General features: G+C 36.6%; 1 protein-coding gene across 6 annotated transcripts in view; it reads left to right on the top strand.

Annotated features, from left to right (window-relative positions):
• Positions 1 to 26,890, top strand: part of LOC149779044 (uncharacterized) — a 214,751-nt gene that overhangs the window by 23,600 nt on the left and 164,261 nt on the right. For 3 of the 6 annotated variants that reach the window (XR_016415552.1, XR_016415551.1, XM_089939614.1), the window contains exons 1-4: positions 689 to 852; positions 7,414 to 7,488; positions 13,038 to 13,256; positions 24,868 to 24,963. Coding sequence is in view for 1 of the 6 variants with exons in the window: in XM_089939614.1 (XP_089795740.1) it covers positions 840 to 852; positions 7,414 to 7,488; positions 13,038 to 13,256; positions 24,868 to 24,963 (403 nt within the window). In the remaining 5 variants the exon portion in view is untranslated. Of the gene's footprint in view, positions 1 to 688; positions 853 to 7,413; positions 7,489 to 13,037; positions 13,257 to 24,867; positions 24,964 to 26,890 lie in introns of those variants that run through there. The other 3 variants (XR_016415554.1, XR_016415555.1, XR_016415553.1) reach the window with 2 other exon arrangements.

Raw genomic sequence — 26,890 nt, 5'->3', positions numbered from 1 at the left:
TGGAAGGGTTTATCTTCCTAAATTTTTTGTACTGTTCCTCATGTTTATGCTGGCAATGTATATTTACCATTGTGCTGACAGGTGTTAAAATGCCAACACATGCATATATATTTACATACAAACATATATTCCTAAAGCCCTTTATATATTTTCTTAGTACATTGGGTGAATAATTATATAGCAACCAGTCGAGAATTTGTTGACATCCTTGCTCAACATGTTGACCTCTGGTCAAGGTAACATATTTTAGGGGAATACTTTAGTTGTGGTTGCAACATGCACTCCCTGGGGTTGTTTTGTTTATTGATGGACTCACAACAGCAGGAAGATAAATGTAGCAGTCAATTTCCTGTTGTCATGATGAACATCTTTTATGGTGTTATTGGTAAGTTTTCATTTGCATATATATCCTAAGCATATGGATTAATTTCTTCCTGGAGATGAGTCATTATAAAGCTAGACTATTAATTCAGCAGCACACTGAACCTTTTGACCTTGGTCTCAAAGTTACATGTTTGAAAGCTATGCCTTGGTCATGTGCTTCTATATTACATTTTTATAATTTACATGTCAGCTGCAAATGTGGTGGTACATGTGGTTAAGGCAGTGACACTTTACATTCTGGGTAATGCCCTTGTGCCAGTGACTCATTTTCATCTTTGGTGCATGATTTCCACAGGGCACATATAAAAGAGCCAAGACAATAGAAGCTTATTATGGATGATTTTAGTCTGAATTGAGAACATTGCATGCTTACTGGATGTTCCTATTGCCACAGAAGCACATGCTAATGGTTGAGAGAAATATTGTACTGATTTTCAACTGTGAGCACATGATCCATGAACATTGATTGTAAGTATAGAGAAAAGCAGATGAATCTTACTGAAAAACCTGATGCATTTATTTCCAAAGTATCATACAGACAGGGAAGAAACAAAAATGGGTACATCAATTTGAGCCAAATGGACATAAGGAATTTTAATCACAGTATGGAATGCTCATGACACCAAACATTTTTAAAGACCTTCCCCCACACCCCCCAACATTGTTAGACCAGTAATTTACATGTCCCAAGCAGATAGTCTGGATAAACATAAACAATTCTTTGTAGTGCTCATACAAATCTATCCTCAGAGCAGGTCATAGCTAATTAGCATGGAGTCAAAATGTAAGGTCATGGTGGAGATAAACATGTACCATCTCAGAGATTACTTAATTGGTCAAGAATTTTGTGAGACAGCCAATTAGGCTAATTTGCATAGCTAATGTACACTAAGGGGAAACAGTCCAGTTACATTTGGATTAAGTGTAGTCATGGAGAAGAACAAAGTTATGCTCACCATTCCCATGAATGAAAATGTTTAAGCCAACATTATGTAAGATTATTGGCAAGATTTTGGTCAATGCTAGCTCTACTTTTAAGTCAGATTTGTTTCTATGTATACAGTTCCAAACATGATTATATTGGTAGTCTATGTATAGAGTGCTAAACATGATTATATTGGTAGTCTATGTATAGAGTGCTAAACATGATTATATTGGTAGTCAGTGTATACAGTGCTAAAGATGATTATATTGGTAGTCTGTGTATACAATGCCAAACATGATTATATTGGTAGTCTATGTATACAATGCCAAACATGATTATATTGGCAGTCAATGTATACAATGCCAGATATGGTTATATTGACAGTCTGTGCTTATATTGGTAGTCTGTGTATACACTGCCAAACATGATTATATTGGTAGTCTATGATTATATCGGTAGTCTGTATAGACAATGCCAAACGTGATTATATTGATAGAGTATGTATAAAATGCCAAACATGATTATATTGGTAGTCTATGTATACAGTGCCAAACATGATTATATTGGTAGTCTGTGTAGACAATGCCAAACATGATTATATTGGTAGTCTGTGTATACAGTGCCAAACATGATTATATTGATAGCCTGTGTATACATTGCCAAACATGATTATATTTGTAGTCTGGTTATATAATGCCAAACATATTATATTGATAGTCTATGATTATATTGGTAGTCTATGTATACAATACCAAACATGATTATATTGGTAGTCTATGTATAGAGTGCTAAACATGATTATATTGGTAGTCTATGTATAGAGTGCTAAACATGATTATATTGGTAGTCTATGTATACAGTGCCAAACATGATTATATTGGTAGTCTATGTATAGAGTGCCAAACATGATTATATTGGTAGTCTATGTATACAATGCCAAACATGATTATATTGGCAGTCAATGTATACAATGCCAAACATGATTATATTTGTAGTCTGGTTATATAATGCCAAACATATTATATTGATAGTCTATGATTATATTGGTAGTCTATGTATACATTGCCAAACATGATTATATTTGTAGTCTGGTTATATAATGCCAAACATATTATATTGATAGTCTATGATTATATTGGTAGTCTATGTATACAGTGCCAAACATGATTATATTGGTAGTCTATGTATAGAGTGCCAAACATGATTATATTGGTAGTCTATGTATACAGTGCCAAACATGATTATATTGGTAGTCTATGTATAGAGTGCCAAACATGATTATATTGGTAGTCTATGTATAGAGTGCCAAACATGATTATATTGGTAGTCTATGTATACAATGCCAAACATGGTTATATTGACAGTCTGTGCTTATATTGGTAGTCTGTGTTTACACTGCCAAACATGATTATATTGGTAGTCTATGATTATATCGGTAGTCTGTATAGACAATGCCAAACGTGATTATATTGATAGAGTATGTATAAAATGCCAAACATGATTATATTGGTAGTCTATGTATACAGTGCCAAACATGATTATATTGGTAGTCTGTGTAGACAATGCCAAACATGATTATATTGGTAGTCTATGTATACAGTGCCAAACATGATTATATTGGTAGTCTGTGTAGACAATGCCAAACATGATTATATTGGTAGTCTGTGTATACAGTGCCAAACATGATTATATTAATAGCCTGTGTATACATTGCCAAACATGATTATATTTGTAGTCTGGTTATATAATGCCAAACATATTATATTGATAGTCTATGATTATATTGGTAGTCTATGTATACAATACCAAACATGATTATATTGGTAGTCTGTGTATAGAGTGCTAAACATGATTATATTGGTAGTCTATGTATAGAGTGCTAAACATGATTATATTGGTAGTCTATGTATACAGTGCCAAACATGATTATATTGGTAGTCTATGTATAGAGTGCCAAACATGATTATATTGGTAGTCTATGTATAGAGTGCTAAACATGATTATATTGGTAGTCTATGTATACAGTGCCAAACATGATTATATTGGTAGTCTATGTATAGAGTGCCAAACATGATTATATTGGTAGTCAATGTATACAGTGCCAAACATGATTATATTGGTAGTCTATGTATACAATGCCAAACATGATTATATTGGCAGTCAATGTATTCAATGCCAGATATGGTTATATTGACAGTCTGTGCTTATATTGGTAGTCTGTGTTTACACTGCCAAACATGATTATATTGGTAGTCTATGATTATATCGGTAGTCTGTATAGACAATGCCAAACGTGATTGTATTGATAGAGTATGTATAAAATGCCAAACATGATTATATTGGTAGTCTATGTATACAGTGCCAAACATGATTATATTGGTAGTCTGTGTATACAGTGCCAAACATGATTATATTAATAGCCTGTGTATACATTGCCAAACATGATTATATTTGTAGTCTGGTTATATAATGCCAAACATATTATATTGATAGTCTATGATTATATTGGTAGTCTATGTATACAATACCAAACATGATTATATTGGTAGTCTATGTATAGAGTGCTAAACATGATTATATTGGTAGTCTATGTATAGAGTGCTAAACATGATTATATTGGTAGTCTATGTATAGAGTGCCAAACATGATTATATTGGTAGTCTTATGTATACAGTGCCAAACATGATTATGTTGGTAGTCAGAATAGCGTACAAGTATAGTTAATTTTTCTTATAGCAAATGACCAGATGCAGCATCAGTTTTGGAAAGATGTCAAAACTAAATTTCAGAACTCTTGGATTTAGTTTGACTTCATGTTGCACATGAGTATGGAGGTGCATTTTATTTCTTGTTTCCAAGGGAGCATTCTAGTTTTTTGCATACACCACAAACACCATATTAAGATTAGTCCATTTTGGAGTGCACAACATCCTTCAACATAGTAACAATACCTAGCATTTTTGTCACTGTCACAGCAGTGCAGATGTTGAAAAATCATTTTCTGTGCATAGAAAACTTCAATACAACTTCTGATGATGTTTGAGCAACACTACCATCTAGTCTCAGAATTGTTTTCAAAATTTTTTCAGTAATGTAGATGAATTCTGAAGCAAAGATCATTGCAGCACATTTTAACAAATGCATACTCTTTAATTATCAATGCATCTCTCTCTGAGTGACAAAAGTTAGGGGTAATGCTGATAAAAGGTTAATATGCACAATCTCTGTCATTTTTGAATGTAATTACCACATTTTATTTCAAAGAAAGATGTATTTGTTTTTAAAAAAGTGTATTTTGTAACATAGATTTTGTAAATGTCATAGGGTTTGGGATATAGCTTGAAAAACATACTTATGATTTTTAGAAAGAAAAAACCCCTAAGCCTTTAGATGAGAATCAAGGCCATTATACATTTTTAAGTTAATTGGTCAGTCTCTAATTTGGAAAATAAAATTATGTATACATGTACTTAGTTTTTCATATAATGTTCAATCAATCAATCAATCCTCTCTGCGCCATCTGGTGCTTGAGGTGACAGCAAGGGAGCACCATTTTGGTCTGTCAGCTGCTGTTATGGGGGCGGTCTGCAGGGTGAGGCCTCTGGTCTTGAGTTCTTGCGCCAGGTCTCTTTGGGTCTGCCACGGTTCCTTTTCTCCTGTGGAGTCCGTCTCAGTGCCACCCTTGGTAGTGAGTCAGGGGGCATTCTGCAGACATGGTCGAGCCATCTCCATCGACGAGTTGCAGTGGTCTCAGCGATGGTGTTTGCGCACGCTCTATACCGGAGTTCTTCATTGGAAATCATGTTTGGCCAGAAGATCCTCATGATCCATCACAGGCATTTGGTCTGGAAGACTTCGAGTTTGCGTTCTATGTTAGCAGTGGTCTTCCAACACTCTGACCCGTACAAAAGGACGCTCAGCACGTTGTTCTTGAAGATACGGATCTTTGTGTGGGCGTTGAGGTTTGTTGTCTTCCAGATGGGCTTCAGCATTGCGAAGGCCTGGTTGGCCTTGCTGATTCTTGTGGTGACTTCCCTTGTGCAATCTCCATCCGTGGCGACCTTGCTGCCCAGGTACGTGAATTCGTCTACTTCTTGCAGGGGCTGGTCATTGATGGTCATTGGGTTGCCCACTCTAGTGTTCTTCCTCAAGACTTCTGTCTTCCCTGTGTTGACTCGAAGACCTATGGTGCTTGCTGTCTGTACCAACTGTTGTGTCTTCTGTTGGATATCCTAGTGTCTGCTTGCCAGCAACCCGATGTCATTGGCATAATCCAGGTCAACCAGCATTGAGGTCAGCGTCCACTGTATTCCTTGCCTCCTGCCCTCTGTGGTGCGGCGCATGATCCAGTCAATGGCCAGTGAGAAGAGAATCGGCGAGAGAATGCATCCTTGCTTCACTCCGGTTTCCACCTTGAATGGTTCAGTGAGTAGGTTGTTGTGGATGACTCTGCACTCAAAGTTTTCGTACAGGGACGTGACGACGTTGACAAGTTTCTGGGGGATGCCATAGTGTCGTAGGATCTTCCACAGAGAGGCTCGGTGCAGGCTGTCGAAGGCCTTCTCAAAGTCCACAAAGACCACATAAAGGGATCCATTCCACTCATGGGAGTGCTCAAGGATCTGTCTCAGAATGAAGATGTGGTCGATGCAGGATTTGCCCTTCCTAAAGCCTGCCTGTTCCTGGTGTAGAATGCCGTCCACAGCTGTTGTGATGCGTTGAAGAATAATGCGACTGAAAATCTTAATGGTGATGGATAGTAAGGAGATTCCTCGCCATTTGTTGCAGTTTCCCAGATCTCCTTTCTTGGGAAGTTTGACGATGATTCCTGTTTTCCAGTCATTTGGTGCTTCTTCACTATCCCAGATCTTTTGGAGACTCTGGCAAAGATCATATAATGTTAGAGACATGTTTTACACAGTAATGAGTACTTAATATCAACAGGATGTACGATGTACATACAGTAAGTAGTTTTTCTGAAGTATGCTTTGTCATTGACGTAGGTGAGAAGCTATTCTTGAAATCAAAGTCTTGTATTTTTTTTCTGTGTTATACAGGTTTGTCTTTATGCATCCATAGCTAGTTCACTGATAAATACTACAAGAAATGACCAGATTTAGAGGTTGTACAATTAAAGATATGAAATAGACACCTGCCATAGTCATTTTTACTGTGTCAAGGTTTATCCCCTCTGTTGCAGCATATTAAGTCATGAAGTGAATACAGTAGAACCAGCTGCTATCATATCAATGACAGACTTCCAATAGTTTGAGTGGATATCCACTAAACTTGGATGAAATCCACTGGACTGATGGAATAACCACTAATCATAGTGGGTACTTAATCACTTGTCCCACCTTCCACATCCACCAGCTTGAGTGGGTAATCCATAATTCATGATGTGTGTACTATATTGCAGTTTGTCGCAGTTTCCTTGTCAGATAAAATAAGTGTCCTGAACAGATAAACAAGATATAGATGAGATATATGAAATCGATGTTTTTTCTTTTCTTAATGATCTTACTTTTCCACCCAGTGCCCAGTTATTCTGTCTGGAATGAACACTGCATTGAGCTTGCAGTCAAAAGGGTGTGAATTTGATTCTCACTCTTGAATCAGTCGTGATAGGCTACTGTGGTTCGTTGTTGGGCAAGGCACCTCAGTATGATATAACAGTCATTAAACACCAAACAAAATCAAAAATCTTGGCGGGGCCCTCGAGTGGCCGAGTGGACTAAAGTGCTCACCGTTATGGATCACTGCTGTCTCACCTTTGTCTGTGTGGGTTCAAATCTCAGGCTCGGCCAATGTTTGTACATGAGAAAGCTTGCCAGTACCTTCTCATGGGTCGATGGTTCTTTTCAAGGTTTTCCCATGTTCTTCCTCCATCATATATACTGGCTGCCATGTATAGCCTATCTTGTGCTGAAAAATGGCGTTCAACCCTACAACTACAACAAGAAACCTTTGGCATGAAATTATAAGTACAAGCTAGATTGACTCTGATCAGTACATTTTATGAAATCAGGTCTATGTCTATTTTTTAACTGTTTGGGGCATGTTATATGTGGATAAATACATTGTCTTTTTTTCTTTTATTTTAGATTCAAGACCATTGAAGATGGGACCTGTGCATTTAATATTGTTTCTGCTGGCAATATCAGCTGAAGGAATCTTGGGTATGTTGCAAATCAGAGTGTTTCTTATCTAATAGAATATTCAGTTTAGTGATGAGGATACTGTGATCACTCTTTGTCTATCCACTAGTTCTTTGTCCAGTCCCTAAACTCTCTGCAGTAAAAGTCCTTGTTTCTAGGACCATCTTTTTCTGTATTCTAGTCTCTCTCCCATTCAGGAAATGTTGCCCATGACTTTTAAGTTTCAGAATCCTACTACACAAAACTCTGCATTGATTCCTTTTAATATTCAGGTTGGACATTACTGAAATGTAGTTGTTTATCTATATTTTTCGTACCTCATGGTACACAATTTTATTTAAATTTTGTACGAGTTATTAATGGTTGTGTAAGTTGTACATACTATCTTTTGTTATAAGTTTGTATATGTGTCCTGGCAGTGTTAAGAACACAACTTAACATAGGATCTATAAATAGATGTGTACACATGTGTTGACAGTTATTAATAATAAGATTTAATGGCACAATTGGCTTAATTTCTCATTGGCTGATGGGGTTTCTGTTTGGTTGGGATGGGTCATGCGGATAGGCAAAATCAACACAAAATGAGTAGTGTATTCTGTCACAGGTCGATTGCGAAGTACTGTCGCAATACGTGGTGTGTATAAGGAGAGAATTATGCAATCAGAGTCATTCCGATTTTTGGAGTCATTCACACTTATTGTGTTCCTGTTGTAAGTGCAGACATGTTTTATGTTGTACGTAGATATTATTCGAGAGGAAAAACATTTGTTTGGACTGTTCACTGGAGGTTGAAAGTGCTCCTTATTTGGACTAGAATATTATTCTGGAACTGTTAAAAATTATTTGAAAGAATTCTGGGCAACGCCATCTTGACAAGGTTATGGTTCTTGGAGGACCAGTACAGTTCCGGTTTTGAAATTTATAAAGAACTTTTCATTCATTTAGGACTTTCCTAGACCTTTATTAGAACTATGGTAGTTTGGATTCACTTCATAATATTGTAAGTTCATCTTTAACTTTGATGCTGTTACATTTCAAAGAACTTGTTGCTTTTGCTTCTTTTCTGTTACTCTAGTTTGTGGCCAGAGTTGTAACAGTAGTTATTTGGCTAATACAATATTCATGAGAACGGTTGGTATTATGTTATGTTCTGTATCTTGGAGACCATGAAAATCTCGGATCAACAAAAATTCTTTTACAGTGAAAGTTTCAGATTCTGTTGTTTTTTGTAACCATGCTTTATATGTCAGGGCCAAGCAGGATGCTGCTGTTGTTTTTTTATATTCCTGCCAAAATTGTTATGTCGTCCATCTGTCTGTCCATTCGTCTGCTACCATTTTTTGGGGAAACAATAGGTTAAATTATCCACCATTTGCAGTTACCAAACTTTGTGGATGGCTTGCTCATGGGGAATGGAAGAACCTTATAAATTTAGGGAACAATGGTCAGTGTCACAGTGATAGAAATTGTATGAGTGATTTGTGCACAATAATGTTACTTCTGTCATCTCCTTGAAAGTAACCAAGTTGTACCAAGGCACTGGCACCTAATTTCCACTTGAGTGACTTTTCTATTAACATCCTCAATATCTTTTTTTCTGCAACATAAAGATTAGCATCTGGGTACATCTCAACAAAAAATTATTCAACCATGCCAATACTAGGTCACCCTGGCCTAATTTAACACTACAGGAACTTTTTTTAGCTATTCATTTGTTATACCCCCAATATCATTGATTATGGATATGTGGATACATAGGGAAGGCAAATTCACCATGCAGAAACCTAAGGCATTGTTACCCAATTTTCATGCACGAATAACTTGTGAATTTTTATCTTTCCATTCATTATACCCAGAATGTCTCAGACCCTATTTGATCTGTTCTTATGAAAATTGCAATATAATCCTAACTTAAGTTGTGTGTTTTGATCACTTTGTTACACCCTCAAAATCTAGGACCATATTTCACCTACACTTGTGAAAATCAGTATATGAATACTTCTTAAAGAGACTAACTCATTTGTACATAAAGTAGGTCACTGTGTTCATGATTGAATGACTTTTGTATTTTGCTTCATATCAGTCGTTGTATTTTGGCTGCTTCAGATGTGCCCTGTTGGTGAGAGGATTTGCGTTTACAAGTGAACACCTTGTCAGATATTTAAGATGATTTACAGTTAAAAAAAAGATACACCACAGATACATTCATTGTTTGATCCAGATCTTGTTGCTGCACTAAACACGTTCATTGTCTTGTCTGCAGTGGAGAGCCATTCAGATTGCTATAATTGAAGCATAAAGCCCATGTTAATAGAAAGCTATCCAAATTGCTGTAACTGTGGTAAGAAGCCCATGCTAGTGGAAAGCCATCCAAATTGCTGTAACTGTGGTAACAAGCCCATGCTAGTGGAAAGCCATCCAAATTGCTGTAACTGTGGTAACAAGCCCATGCTAGTGGAAAGCCATCCAAATTGCTGTAACTGTGGTAACAAGCCCATGCTAGTGGAAAGCCATCCCAATTGCTGTAAATGTGGTAACAAGCGAATGCTAGTGGAAAGCCATCCCAGTTGCTGTAACTGTGGTAACAAGCCCATGCTAGTGGAAAGCCATCCAAATTGCTGTAACTGTGGTAACAAGCCCATGCTAGTGGAAAGCCATCCAAATTGCTGTAACTGGGGTAACAAACCCATGCTAGTGGAAAGCCATCCAAATTGCTGTAACTGTGGTAACAAGCCCATGCTAGTGGAAAGCCATCCCAATTGCTGTAAATGTGGTAACAAGCTCATGCTAGTGGAAAGCCATCCCAGTTGCTGTAACTGGTAACAAGCTCATGCTAGTGGAAAGCCATCCAAATTGCTGTAACTGTGGTAATAAGCCCATAGGGAAGTGAACTTTGTCCCTATGCCTAAACATGCTGATAAAGCAAGAGTGACCATTTTATGAAAATTATCCCATTTTGTAGACTCAGATGAATTTTCTGCTTACACAGGGTTCTCAGTAGATTTCCAAACTGAAGAGTCAGTTGACTCTTGACCCCAAAATCTCAGGAGTCAAAATGAAAATTCCAGGAGTCAAAACTAAAATCTTGAGTGTCAATTCTTTTGGACAGTCATGAGCCCATGGCTTGATTCCTTGTTATTGGTGGAAACAAATGATGTTTAAGATTTCTTGTCTCATGCTGAATAAAGAGAAATACCTGTTCATTATTTTGGAAGAAATAAATAATCTTATTTTTGTAAAAGTATTTATCTTTTTAAGTTACTATGTGTATATTTTGTACATTAAACAGTCAGAGGATTGTTTTATATGTTATTTTATTTTCAACTACTCAAATCATTTTATATGCAAAAATATACCCATACAACTATGAAGATTACATATCATTCAAATATCAATGATGTACATCACAGAATTGTCCGTTCACTTTTCCACTCGACCTTAAAGTTTCTAAAAAATTTCGGATATTGACTCTTCTTCTCCTCAAAGCTAAGAAATTTAAGAGAAATTCTAGTACTAGTAAATTCATCAGTTGATTCAGTAATCAGAAAAGTATAATTCCTTTCACAAGTTACACTCATTCTTTGTGTATCAAAATAATGCAGTTGTGGCTTTCACAAACTACACTCCTTTGTGTATTGAAATATGCAATTATGGCTTTTATGTTTATATAGTGATGCTAAATCTTTGGAGTCTCAAGGTCAGAAGATTCATCACCGCCAGGTCATTTACAAGACAGAGAGGGAAAAGAAAATTTACTTCTTTGTGCCACTGTGATTTTAAAGTTCAGATAAGACGATACTTTTTGACCAGAAAATCTTAGCTTTGTCTTATACTCCAAATCAACTTATATATGGATTGTCATGCAAATTGCTTTATCATATTTTTCATATGGAAAATAATTCTCCAAGAGTACAAAAGATAATGTGCAAAAAAATATTTCATTTTGGGGAAGAGATCATGTATGAACAAATATAGGATCCATATGCCATTATCAGTTAATGCCAGTAGTTAAGAGATTTCTTCTAATTTTTGTTTCCACTTCCATTATTACAAGAATCACATGGCTTTGCACTGGTGTTTACTTGCAAATTAAATGTGTTACGGCTGTATTCAGTCATTCCAAGATAACACCTGTTTGAGGTCAAGATTCTGCAGACCAGATCAGATTAGCGAGGCTAGTGATAGAGATATGAGGCTACCTTTGGGTATTATGAATACTGTACCATATAGTTAAAGGAAATGCCAGGTGATTACTATTGTAAATTTCTCAGCCAGTGACATTTTTGAACTTAGTGAACTTTTGGGTCAGCGTCATTATATATAGTTAAAAGTACATAATACCTTTAAAATACTTCTTGTGAAATAAATTAGGTACATTTAGTTACATTTAATGGTCCTGACTGGAAAGGTTACAGAGTTACAGGTAGGATAAAATTGAGGATGCTGTGTGGAACAAAGTGAAAAACACAATCCAAGGTGTTGATCTGGCCTTGTCTTATTCTTGGCATTGACTCGTATAAGGATGAAGGATGGAAAATTTGCCAAATTTGCTGAATTGACTTGTACACTGAATCAACTTATAGGCCGGCAAATACAGTATGCACTGAATATTATGTCCGTTTAGTTTTTTTTCCGAATGAATCATTAATTAAAACCTTTGAGGTTTTAAATGTTTTGTGGATATAAGCAAATTAATCTCTAATAAAACACAATCCCATGCTGAAAACTACCTTTGCGAGAAGCCATAAATTCCTGTTTTGTCTAACAGATATTAATTTAAAGCATGGTAAGAAAAATGCAGATATTTTAACAAAAATGAATCCAGTGAAGTCATAGATGATTCTGAACATTTAGATAACCCGCTAAATAAAGCAACTTTCCAACAAAACAAAGTTTTTCCACCTCATTGACAATCGGCATCGTGAGCCACCATGTCGATATGCTCCAGTTTTGACCAATTGATTATAATTTGATGTCCAAACATACCAATGCTGATATTTGATCAAAAGGCAGTCTATTCACGTCATAAGTGTCTCCTCTTCCTCCATCATAAACATCAAACGTAATCTCAAAACAATCCAGCCCAAGTCAGTTAAATCTAAACCTGACTTCAGTGAACTGTTAGCTCCACCCATTTCATGTATATCTTCCTTTGGTGCAATATTATTGGCCGTCAAGGTCTAAACTATTGTCAAGCAGATGTCAATCACTGCCTCCTGCAGTACAATTGTAATTGACAGCTTACTCTTAAGCTGGAAGTGAATCAAGGGTAACTATGATTGATGTTCCAGCCCAAATCTATGTGCGTCAAAAAGACGTAAAGTTGAAACTTTTGCATCTGAAAAATAAGTCATTTTTAAATTCCACATGTCAAAACCCAAGGGTACACATCTATTGAAAACCCTGGTACATTTAATTACATAATTGTTCCTGATGAATTTGAATAAACACTGCATTGAGCATTTTTTTTTCTATGCACATCTTTAAAATTAATTCAAAAGGATATGTCTCGAGGGAGAATTTGTAGAACACTCTATGAATGTGATTTCATATATTTTTTCTTGCAGCTGCAAGTCCTTGCAATCAAACCTTCACTGGCAATGTGACAGTAAGTCCTGGAGACATACTACTAAATGTGACGAACTGCACATTTACATTTTCAATCAATACAGCTACTGGCGACACTCTCATGCTTGTCTTCTCGTCCCTTGGCAGTCTGGGTAGTGGAGATAATATCACCATCAGCGCAGAGAACAAAATAATCGCCAATATTACATCTGACAATGGTAAGACCAAAATGTTTGATCCTCACCATTTATCTTATCTGAATTGTATATTTGGTTGGTTCTTGAATTTGCATAGTAAACATCATAAAATGGTCAGTTGTTTTGTTACCTCTTGGAGTTATCCATTTTGGATCATGATATTATTTAGTTTCAGTCCTTACTGTTAAGTCTGTGTGACGAAAGCTTTATATGTAGTGATCACTATGGTGTCATTGTACATGTCCATTTACATATGTCATTTGTGTCTAGATTAACCTCGTTGTTTAAGGTTTTTACTATCCTAATTAGAATCAAATTTGTCATAAAGAGGAACTGTGTTATCTGTGGGTGTTTCCTTTCTTTCGTTCCCCACTTCCAGTGAAATCGTTCTTTTAAGACTGTTTCACTTGAATGTGAATTGTGCACTTTTACAACTTTTTTTTTTTTTTTTGGGAGGGGGGAAGAAATCAAGTTCCTTTCATCAAAAATACATCACAACATTCATTGGGAGTAATGTTGCACCATACAAATTAAATAACAAGCCAGGCCATGAAAGTTTAATTACCAACTTTATATTGTCAGTTGAATTATTTTTATTGTCAGTTGAATTTCAGTATGAAACTTTTGACTGCTTTCATTGATTTTTGGAGAGTACTAGGGCCAGCATATTCACTTTACTTGCCATGCATTTTTTATTATTTTTTTATTAACCCCGTAATAGGTTGACCACTGGGTCGGGGAACCATTCCAAGGTCACCGTACAATCAAACATTTCTGGTTATCAGATAATATAAGGATAATACATATAATCTACAGAAAAAGAAAACACACACGCATTCATACATGCATATGGCACACACTCTAGGTGACATGGACTTTGTGGTATTACAGTATTTTTACTCCTGTTTACCATCAAGTCAGATGTCTATAATAAAGATCCTCACTTGTGTCCACAAATACAATTTGTATTCCCATTACAGCATGTCTGATTGTGTGAAAATTGTATGAACAGAGCTGATGCTTAAGGAGAGTTATGGTGACACTATGGTGTTTTCTCCTCAAAGAGAGTTGTGATATCACCATAGTGTGTTTGCCTCAATGAAAGCTGTGATATCACCATAGTGTATTTGCCTCAATGAAAGTTGTGATATCACCATAGTGTGTTTGCCTTAATGAAAGCTGTGATGTCACCATGGCGTCCTTGTCTCAAATCGAGTTGTGATGCCTAGGGCTGTCAGAATTTTAGTAAAACATCTACACGTCAATCCTAATGATTGGTTATGTGGGTACCTGATCAAAGGGAAATTGTATTAAATGTGTAAAGACCTCAAGTTAGGTCGACATTTTTTAAAATCCTATAAATGTCACTAATTAATGTCATCTGGTACAAAGTCCAGAATTCATCCTCTTTGTCTGGTAAAGTTCTGCAATCATCCATACAATGGGCTTGAAAATAGCGGTGGTCCGAGGTCCAAGACTTGCAGTTTTCCCAGTCTGATCCAAGAGATAAACTTGTCATAAGACTGTCTGACCCCCTTCTTTTCCAAAAAGAAAAATGTAAATTAAAAGTATTCCTCTGGAATCTCAGAATTGTTTCTTAAAGTGCAAGATATCAACAAATGTATGTGTAAAATTACATACAGGCATTGTTACCTGAAGCCTTTGTTTGTTCTGTACATGATTGTCAGATGCCCTGATTGTTAAAGCAATTATTGAACTGAATAAAGAACAGAGCATATGTCATACCTGTTCAGTACTTACTGTCAGTTGTGTTGTAAAGCGGGTATACCATTTTTCTGATTTTGAATGTTCTGAAGAGTATTAAGAAAATTGTGTCAATTTAGTTGAAAATTATATCAATTCTCATGGATGAACTGATTTCATTGCATGTATTGCAGACTCCCTTCTGGATCCAATCAAATGTGAAATAAAATATGCAAATTTCATTAGCATTTAAGTGATGGATCAACAAGCAGTGCTGGTGTGGAACAGGAAATTTTATATGTATGTTATCTGTCACCATCTGAGAAAATTCCCTTTACAAATTTGGTTGGGATTGAACCCCTTATTTCAGGAAATGCAGATGAAATATTTGCTGGAATAAAAAATGCTGTTTAAAGTTGACATTGAGTTTGAAAACCTAAAACATAACGCTGAACTTCAGTTTTGAAATCTGTAATATGTGCCAGTTTTTATGGTGCCTTGGTCAATCTAGGAAACAAGGTGTTATAACCAAGATATGTTATTTCTTCTACAGTAGGATTGCATTGTGTTGCTCATTAACTAGTTATTCTTGATGCAAACAAAGTTAATGTCATACATGAGTGACTTTGAAGATGCAGTGAAAGGGGTGTTTGGCTTTTATCATTTCTCTCCGACGAGGAGGAGGGAGCTTAGTGAAATTGCACATGTAGTTGAGCAGTAACTTGCACATCTCAATTAAACAAGCATGATGGCTGCCTAACAAAGAACATGCACTGAAAGCTGTCAGAATAAAATCTGTGAGCTATAAATGTTATTCGTCAGCATAACTTTACTACAAGTAGTAGAGCAGAGCATTTAAGGGAATTTCATGGAAGATGTTTCACAAATATTTGTCATTAGTCATTGGTAAGTGAAGACCTGGAAATTTAAACCATGTGGTTTGTTCAGTCCATTTTTACTGATAGTCAGGCAAAAGTTTCCTGAAACAACTTTTGTTTGCAATAGATAGCACAAGATCTGACATCTTTACCATGTACTCCTATGTTTAGGGGTTGGTGGTTTTTAGCTCCACTGGTCATAGACCAAAACAGCTTATAAGGTCCATTATTTGATATCTGTCTGTCCATTAGCACAAATCTGTTATTTCTACACTTAAACTACTTGCATGCACATTCATCCCAGGCTTGATCCTAAAGGAAAATAGTAGTGCTCAGATATTCAGTATGATCACCACAGTTTGATATCTTGTTACTGTTATTGTGCCAGAAAGGAAAGTATATCGACATGGTTTTTCACCTGAACACTTCTTATGATGTCTCTGTATCTAGATGAAAATGTTTCTGCTCAGACATCCAGTATGGTAGATACAGTGGCCATCCTGAAAACCTTGCTATTGCTACTCCTCCTGAATGGATGGTCATATCAGCATGGGATTTTCACTAATACACCTTTTGTGATGTCTTGTTGGTGCTTAAAAAAGATGATGTTGAACTGATATCAAATATAGCTTGATTGCAATGTTGTCACTACTACTTCAGAACGTAAAGTCATATTGAGATCGGGTTTACATTAGAATTCTTCTATTGATGTCTATCTAGATGGTCCTAAATGAAAGTGGTTCTGCTCAAAAATTCAACACTCCTACTTAAAGGATGGTTATCAGCATGCATTTGCATCTGAAATACTTCTCTCTGGTTAGTGCGAAATGAAAATTGTGCTGATCTGCCATGACAGTCATCTTCAAAACTTGTTTTTGCTACTCCTCCTGAACAGACATGGGTTTGTTGGATCCTAAATAAAGATGATGCTACTAGGTAATCCAGGATTTCCAGTGCAGCAGCAGTCTTGAAAATCTTGGTTTCAATATTCCACTGGAATGGATGGTCATTTCAAAATGAAGTTTTCACTGATAGACTTATGATTTTAGTTGGTTCTAAATAAAAATGGTGCCACTATGACCACTACAGAAGCTAGCTTGAAAATCTTGTCAGCAACACACTCTGTAGGTGTCAATGGCCCAGGAAAGGTTCCAGAGACCAGATCACCTATTGCTGGAAAGAGAAGCAGTGGTATCACTTTGCCCAATCAGACCACCAGAAAAGTGCACAGAAATAGTTAATTTTATCAACGACCAGAATATTGAAGTCTTTTTCCTGACAGAAACATGGCTATAAACATTAGGCGATGAGCCCAAGTGTGTGGATCTAACACCCACTGGTTACTCCATTACGTCATTCCCAGTAACTCTCGTGGAGGTGGAATTGCTGTCATCACAAAGAACTCCATGATCAAACATCTTAACCACACAACATTCAATTTCGACCACACGTTTGAGCTAGTCCAAATCACACTCACACCGGATCAAAGGTCAGTCCATTTTTTTCTGCCTATACCGACCTCCTCTTAGTAGAAAAAACAAGCTGACTGAATCTCTCTTTTTGGAGCAGTTTCCGAATCTCCTGGAGTATGGGATCTTGATAGATGGCAACCTGATTATTCTTGGAGATTTCAGCTTTCAGTTTGACTGTCCTGGAAACCCAAACACATGAAAACTCTTAGATTCCATTAATGTTTTCAAGCTCAGTCAGTTAGTTAGCCAACCCACCCATAAACATGGTCACATTTTAGACTGGATTTTTCATAGACCTGTTGACAACATTCTACAGTCCTCCCTGTTATCCCATGACATTGCATCAGATCACCTCTGCATTATATGCCATCTTGATGTATCAGTTCCTAACCCTCCACCTTTATCTGCTACTAAGAGAAACCTCCGTATGATAAATAGAACCAAACTAATGCATGACATCCAAGCAAACCTAACACCTTGTTTACCTCCTACAGTAGAACAACTCAATAACTGCCTGCGTTCAGTGCTCGACAAACATGCCCTAGCTACCAAGTGCAGAGTATCAATTCAAAAGTGTTCTCCATGGTATAGCAGTGTTAGGGACCAGCTTCGCCCTGCTAAAAGAAACTGCCGTGAAGCTGAAGGCTTTGGTTTTCCACCAGACTTACTAATCATAAGCAAATCTATGAAGTCGCTAAGAAGAACGTCACAAATATAGTCCATACAGCGAAATCAGCCCACTACACTACTAAGATCATGGAAAGTTCCAGCTGCAAAGAGCTCTGAGATTACTAACAAGCTACTGTCAAGGAACAAATCTACACCTCTTCCAACTACCTTCTCTCCGGTCAATCTTCGGGACATGTTTGCAGATTTCTTCCATGACAAAGTACAAACCATTAGAGATAAGCTTGACACCACAGTTTCAACTGACTCATCATCACCATACAGTTGGGATACAGAATTTGAGCAGCAACCATTAGCAGCATTTGAACCTGTCTCTTTGGATGTTGTTGTTGTTGTGGAGTTTAATGCCATTTTTCAGCACATGATAGGCTATACATGGTGGCCAGTATTAATAGTGGAGGAAGAACCCAGGAAAACACCGGAAAGAACCACCAACCCGCGAGAAGCTACTGGCAAGCTTTCTCACATACCCACATTGGCTGAATCCTAGACTCGAACTGCCACAGACAGAGGTGAGATGGCAGTGAACCATAAAGAAGAGTGCTTTAGACCACTTGGACACTCGGGTCCCCTGGATTTTGTATGTACAGTCCTGATGAAGAGTGCACCAAAGTCATGTGAACTTGATCCAATTCCAACATCACTGCTGCTTGAGTGCTTAGATCCAGTATTGCCTTCACTAACTGATGTTATTAATACCTCTCGCATCTGGGGAATTCCCATCAGTTTTCAAAACTGCCATTGTAAAGTCTCTGCTGAAGAAACCAGCACTAGACCATAACGATTTAAAGAACTACCACCCAGTTTCTAATCTCCCATTCAGGGCCCCAAGTGGCCGCATGGTCTAAAGCGCTATCTGTTATGGATCACTGCCATCTCACCTCTGTCTGCATGGGTTCGACTCTCGGATTCAGGCAATGTGGGTATGTGAGAAAGCTTGCCAGTAGCTTCTCGTGGGTAGGTGGTTCTTTCTGGGATTTTCCTGGGTTCTTTCTCTACCATTAATACTGGCCGCCATGTATAGCCTATCGTGTGCTGAAAAATGGCATTAAACCCCACAACAACAACATCATCTAATCTCTCATTCATATAAAAAAATCTTGAAAAGGTTGTTCTATCCCAGCTTGTATCTCATCGAAATTCAAACAGTCTTTTTAGCAATGTACAATCTGTATATCGCCCTTGCCACAGTACTGAAACTACTCTTCTAATAGTAGCTATTGACATTCTCTCTGTGTTGGATAGCAGAAAGATTACATTCCTCACCGTCCTTGTTTTGTTTGCAGCATTTGACACAATAGACCGTGATATATTACTTCACCATCTCCAGCATGTATTTGGCATTCATGATACAGCCTTACTGTGGTGTGTTCAAGTCCTACATGGTCAACAGGACACAGATTGTATCTGCAAATGGAATACACTCCAGCCCAGTTAATATATGTTGTAGTGTTCCACAGGGGTCTGTTCTTTGACCTGTTCTCTTCATTCTGTACACTCAATCACTCTCAAGTGTCATAGATCTTTGTCTAATGTCTCACCAATTGTACGCTGATGACACCCAAATATACAAATCTAGCCACCTATCTGAAGTTGATGTTAGTATCCAAGGTGTAGAAGGTGCATTTCTGCTGTGAAATTATGGATGACATGTAACAAGCTGCAGATGAATGATGATAAAACTGAGTCCATTCTGATGACAACACAAAGACTTTCTTATTCACATCCTTTACCTCAAACAATAAATATCAGCAACACCAACATTAAATTCACACAATCAGTATGAAACTTAGGTGTTACTCTGGACAGTACTCTCACAATGCACCAACATGTCATGAATATATACAAGGTTATATATCTTGAGCTGAGACGCATCAGCTCCATTCACAAATATCTTTCAGTTGATGCCACTAAAATACTTGTGTGTTCATTAGTACTTTCAAGAATGGACTATTGTAACTCAGCTCTGTCTGGTTCATCTCAATATCTGCTCCAGAAACTTCAAAAAGTTCAAAACACAGCTGCTCGGATCATACTTAGAGTCCCAGTCAGAGCATACCTCCCTGCTGCTCTGTACCCTACACTGGCTACCCATTCTATCCAGAATCAAACACAAAATTTGTTCTCTGTGCTGTGTTTCAGTTGGACTCTAGTTCAACATACCTATCTGACCTCACCCATGTGTACACACCAGCAAGATACTTACGCTCCTCTTCTGACAATTGTATACTCATTATTCCCACTATGAAAACCAAGTCATATGGACAGCGTTCTTTTTCATACCAGGGCCCAGCAACGTGGAATGAATTGCCCTCTGATCTTAGATACAAAGACAGTGATCCCATTCAAGAGCGCTCTCAAAACTCACTTATTTCGACTGCAAGAACAAACTTAAAGACCTGATAATGTCTCCTACCTGAAATATTCTCAGCATGTTTTTTATGTTTTCTAATTTCATGGTCTTTGTTTTTGTAATCATATCATTATACATGTTTTTTTATGTTATAGGTGTCTAATCATATCATTATACATGTTTTTTTATGTTATAGGTGTCATCTAATGTTGTAAAGTGCTTAGAACTTGTAAAGATTAGGCACTGTACAAAGTCCTCACTATTATTATTATTATTGTTATTATTATTTGAGAGAAGTTAATCATATCAGTTGTCTGACTGGTCTTTGAACAGTAACTTCGCACCTTTCTTTGAGACCAGTAACTTCGCACCTTTCTTTGAGTACCAGTCGACAGTTAATGCAGTCTCATCATTAGTATGGGAACAAGGATCAAGGAGATAACCCCTTTGCACAGGCCAATCTTTTTGAATATAGGGATTCAGCATATGCTTGTTCAGCTGGGGAGGGAATTGGAATGGCAGCCCCCTTCCAGTTTCCAATGTTGTCTTTCAGTCCCTGTGGGATATAGGGACATCATTCCAGGAAGGGTAATATCCCATGCCTTTTATTGTTCCATTTATGCCCATGCCTTGGCCTGAAAGCAGTTTGGATGTGGCATGTCACAGATAAACATCATCTTCTCATGTGGAACCATGCAAGAAGAATGGGACTAGTCCTTACCCACCAGATGAACTACAAGGAATGAAAAGTGATTCCCATCTTCATAAAATGGCTGCAAATTCATTTTGAATAGTTGCATGAGGAGGATACCCTTTTAGGAGGGATGAAAAGCATTCCAGATTTTGACAAATGTCTCCATCATTGTACATATCAGGTTGTCTGTCATATGATGCACCATGCTGCAGGTAAGGCTGGTGATAAATTAGATGGAGAATTCCTGAAGTATTACCGTATATACTTGCTTATAAGCGGAATGATTTAGGAAAAAATAAAGGCCTGGAAGAAGAGGGTCGGCTTATCCACAGTTTTTAGGTCTTTATGTTGACTACTGTAATGGCTGTAAATCTTGGGACACAAAACAATAATTTATTCCTTGTCCTAAGACATAAACATGTAAACAAAAATGTAACTTTCAGTGACCTGACAATTATTAAACTGTTATAAAGTACAATGATTAATTTTGTTATTATTTTGCATGTGCATATTTTCTGATTTCTCCAACATGAAGTTAAATAAAGATAAATAGACTTCATAATTCTCAGGCTGATCATAATTTACATGTTCACGAAGAGTGTTAGTAATGGCTAAAATTCTCATAAGATAAATGTTAGTTTTAGTTTTGTGTTTTAGCTGAACGAACGTAACTTTCCACACAGTGGAAAGCATGATGTCTCAGTGTCTCCTATGTTGATAGTCGGTGAATTTGTCTTTCGTTTTGCGACAGCAGTACAGGCCACTTAATCATTAAAACCCTGAAACTGGCTTGTGATAAGAGTGACTTTGACCGGTAACTATACCAGTTTAACATTGGTATATACAGTATAAAATGCCAGGTGTTCACTCGTGTAAGTTTTTTTTTGTGGGAATGGAGCTATAGCATATGGATTTACAACATTTATAGTGATCATTCTTGAAATTGAAATTAATTGTGAACGATTTTATTGTTGTGGTTTATCTTTTTGTTCTGGTTTATTATTTTATTTTTGTATTATTGTAGAGGTAACAATATTCATTCATTTACGTGATTAATGTTTAAACTTAACATTCTATTTAGTGAAGAAGTGAATGCTTTATACTAAAATAATTATTGCATCATAACAGTAATTCAAAGTTGATACAACAGAAGATGTAGAACTTTTCTTGTTTAGAAGAAATGAAAATCAAAGACATAATGTAATAATCAGGAGTTCTTTACAAAAATCGGAAGATATTATGAAATTGGGAGGTATGAGAGGTGCGAACCCAAAAATTGGGAGGTCCCACCCCACCCCATGCGTGAAAGTTGGCAAGCATGTTGTAAGGTCGCTTACATCAAAGCAAACTACAACTACGGTATTAGCATAATTTTCGAGGCATTATTTCCAAAACTTTATAAGAAAACAGAAATTAAATAACTTACTTTTCAAACAAGTTATACCATTTCTTTTTAATAATCATGCACGCCAACCTCGAGATAAGTATACATGTAATTTTTTTAAATACAAGTTTGTTTAAATAAATGCATTTAGAACTTACCTCATGCATCTTGAGATGCTTCAGAGTTGTAAGTCGGCTTAAATGTGGGTCATGCAATTTTTAGTGTTTATACCTGTTCAGTTTGGGGGTTGGCTTATACGCGAACAGGCTTATACGAGAGTATATATGGTAAGTTGACACTCTACCTGACAATGTACTTCATGCAGACAGAGTTGATTTTTTTCATTTCATTTCCCAGCTAAAAGATGCAGTAACTGGAAGATATAAACAACTTCTTCTTTGTCAGGTTATGAAAGGAATATTGTTGGTTCTTTACAATTCTAATGCTGACTCGAAGAGATTGTTTAGTATTGTTAACAAAAATAAAACTGAATTCAGATAAAGGCTCTGTAACCTAGCACTTAATTCTCTACTGGTGTGCAAAACATTTATAGTCTCAGCTGGTACAAAGTGTTTTTAAATGCAGTATGAGAATCTGTTGCTTTTTGAAGCTCAAAAGTGTTGTATACGAAACCTTGAAGCAGTAATTGATGTTAAAAGTCCAGAGGGATAAATAAATCATTTTGTATATATGCTCAATGAATTTTTATCATGTTATATGTGGATTACTCTTTTTCTGCTCAGATTACTCTTTTTGTCCACTTGAAGTACACTTTTTCCTTGGGTTGGCATGTAGGCTCCTGCATTATAAGCTGGTTTGTGAGCTATCCATGTGCAAAGTTATGGAGGAAGCTGTGTATATCTTTTATTATTATACCAGTTATCTGAGTCCAACACCTTCCCTCCAAACTGGTATGTTTAGCAGGGTAATGTATTACTGCTATTAAAATGCAGTTTTTTAAGGGTGAACAAGACTGTTTTTAATGATGTAATACTTAACTATCACAATTGTTAGATTCCATCCTCCCACTCTGCTTTGATGGCCCAAACATAATGTCAGAGGAAACCATATCTTGCAGGGGTTTATAATGTGGAAGTCAGGCTGGTTCTGGGTTCACTACTCTAGATTTCTAGAACATTCCATGTAATGGGAGGGTGGAAATGTGAACTTGGTTGAGGAGACTCTCATTCTGGAAGAGGGAATGATAGTAATAGTGACAGATTCATATTAAATTATTAAAATCAGTTGTACCTCCCATAAAACTACATGCTTGGACATTCAGTATTGTTGCAACAGAAGCCATCTTAAAAAAATCTTGTTATTACTGCATATCCACATGAGGTTTTCACTTAAGACTTCTAATGGTTGGTGCCAATGAAAATGGTGCTGATCTTATGTTGGATGTGGGTGCCATCTTGAAAATCTTGTTACTGTCACTGCTGAATGCAAAGTCATATCAGCATGGAGTTTACACCAGAAGACTTGTTATGGTAGCTAGTTTGTCTTAAATAACAATATGCAGGTCTTACTATTACTGCTCCTTTAAATTGGAATTTATATTGACATGGAGTTTTTACAAGACCCATTTATTTGTATATTGTTAGTTTGGAATGAAAATAATGCCAGTCTGTCAGCCAGTAAGCTCCACTGTGGTGGCCATCTTGAAAATCATGTAATCTCTAGAATTGATTGGTCATTATTGAAAATGGTACCCATCTGACCTCAGATATTTCAAAATCTCCATGCTAATCCTCCTAAATATTCACATGGATTTTCACAAGGTGTACACGTCTAGCTAATTGGGAATGAAAATGATCCATATATGACATTCTTAAAAATCTTATCAGAACCGATGGTCATATTGGTACAGGGTTTTCACCACAATACCTTTTATGTCATCTAGATGATATTAAATGAAAGACTTCTAATTTGATTGCCACAGTGAACATATTCCTGTTGATTGTCCTGAGTGGATTGTCACATTGGCAGTGTGTTTCCTTAAAAAAATTATAATGGTGTCTACTTTGTCCTCATTAAAAATGGTACCTATTTTAGGGCCAACATGGCTGTCAAGAATATCAGATGTGGTTACAACACTCAGCAGTTATAAAAAAAAAGAAGTGGTTTTATCAAGAATTCTTGGAGGAATTGTTTGTTGACTGTAGTACAAAAGTTGCTTTGAAGCACGTTTTGTTGCCATGACAGTAATCAGAGTACTGAAAGTAAACTGACAGCTATTACTACTACTTAGCCATGTACATTTCCAAATGTCACGATTGTGAATCAAACTGTGGATAGCAACCATTGCACTATTTAGGCCTTGCAGCATGATTGTAAAATTGTTTTTTATATTGCTTAGTTTCCATCATGCAGATATTTTATTTTGCATCATATTCTTTGTCTCTTCTGTATGTCATTTTCTGTCTCCCATATTGATGTTGAAACGTGTTTATTTTTCAGATCCAGTGACAGTGGTGTCTACTAGTGATCTTACTGTGGTAACCATTCTAAAGGAATCAGGAAAGAATGTCACTTTTAACCTTGTTTATAAAAAAGGTTTGTAAACTGAAATTGCATCAGAAAATTGATTGATTCTAATTTGGAGTTAATGCAGATCTTAAATTGTAGATTTAGAGATGTTTCAGTACAATAAGCTTTTGTTGAACCCACTAACTTGTATATATTTTTGTGACTGCGGCAGGTGATAGACATAATGATCACTTAGGTATCCATGTAAATGTCTGTCAGTATGCATGACAGCACACTGTTTAAGGTCATTAAATGACGTTCATTGTGCAGATTTTATGGAGAACTTTGTTTCATAATATTCACAAATGTGTTGTTTGTCATGTAGATAAATTTCAATTTTAACAGTGACCAGTGTAGGCATTGTTGTCACATATTGTGCCAGTTGAGCAGAGTCAACATAATTTATTCTTGGTACAGTTTCAATTAAATATGGCCACCTAGGGCCTGCTTACAGATTATGAAGGGGCAGATCTTGATCATTGCTTACCAGATTTGGGTCCTTGTTTTAATCGGGTAAATTCTGTTTTTCTCTACTATTGATTTTCTGGGGGCAAAAGTGACCCTCTGCATGTGAATTTGGTGGTCACAATCAGTATGTTGGGATCCTGTACACATTTGTTGCAAGTGTTGTGTAGAGTGATCTTTGTTTTGTGTGTGCATGTGTGTGTGTGTGTTTTATGCAAAAACTGAAACAAGACTAGGATTGTAATTGTCTTGGTGACTTTACTAATTATCTTTTACATCATCATTTTGTCATGGGTTGGAGGAGCTCCTGGGTGGCTGAGTGCAAATATAAAATGGAGAACAATTAAAGATTGACAAAAATGGAAAATGCAAATACTTCTCTTGAATGGATTTGACAATTTATTATTTTGTATGTTACAAAATCAGATTCTTTACACTGACACACATTTTGACGGCTGATGACATGATCAACAGAACCACTCAGTGGCCTAGTGGTTAGAGTATCCACCTTGATTGCAGGAGGTCACAGGTTTGAACCCTGGCTGAATCATACCAAAGACTTGTAGCAATAGTGCTAACAGCTGCCTCACTAGGCGCTCAGCATTAAGAGGTTGTGCTAGGATTGGGTGGGACATCATGCTACATATCTGTGGCATGATGTCCCAGTGCTAGGCATCACTATAAAAACTACCACACTACAGACAACATGGCAATATGACTGAAAAATTATTAAAGCTAAATTAAAAATCCAAATCACACACATGCATCATCATCAGCAGTGGTCCTATGTGTACAGTTTTTTGTTAAGGGAATGAAAGGAAATAAACAAAATTTGATCATGGGTACTCTTCTACATTTTTACAATTAATGCATTTGTACTTTTAGTTTGTCACAACTCAGTTGTGTCTTTTGTATTTTATGCATTTAGATATGCTTTAAAACATTTTTTGTAATGAGATAAAATATGAAGTTGCACTTCTCTTCTTTTTACACTATTGAAAAATGTTTACTAGCTTTGGTAAATGCATTTTCATTTTGTTCCCAATGAGCAATCATTAAAGTAAATGATGAATTAAAGTGATAAGGGCAGAATCTGAATGCATTTCTAAGACCATAAACTGGTGTGATGATAGAAATGAAATACAGGAAGTATCTGAATGCATTTCCAAGATCATAAACTGGTGTGATGATAGAAATGAAATACAGGAAGAATCTGGATGCATTTCTAAGACCATAAATAGAAAACAGGTGTGATGATAGAAATGAAATATAGGCAGAATCTGGATGCATTTCTAAGACCATAAATAGAAAACAGGTGTGATGATAGAAATGAAATAAAGGCAGAATCTGGATGCATTTCTAAGACCATAAATAGAAAACAGGAGTGATGATAGAAATGAAATAAAGGCAGAATCTGGATGCATTTCTAAGACCATAAATAGAAAACAGGTGTGATGATAGAAATGAAATAAAGGCAGAATCTGGATGC

The sequence above is a fragment of the Sinohyriopsis cumingii genome, chromosome 17 (genome assembly GCF_028554795.1).
Source record: "Sinohyriopsis cumingii isolate HCF-2022 chromosome 17, ASM2855479v2, whole genome shotgun sequence".
Classification (NCBI taxonomy): Eukaryota; Metazoa; Mollusca; class Bivalvia; order Unionida; family Unionidae; genus Sinohyriopsis; species Sinohyriopsis cumingii.
Note: the sequence above shows the minus strand (reverse complement) of the source record. Positions and strands in the feature narration are given on the sequence as shown.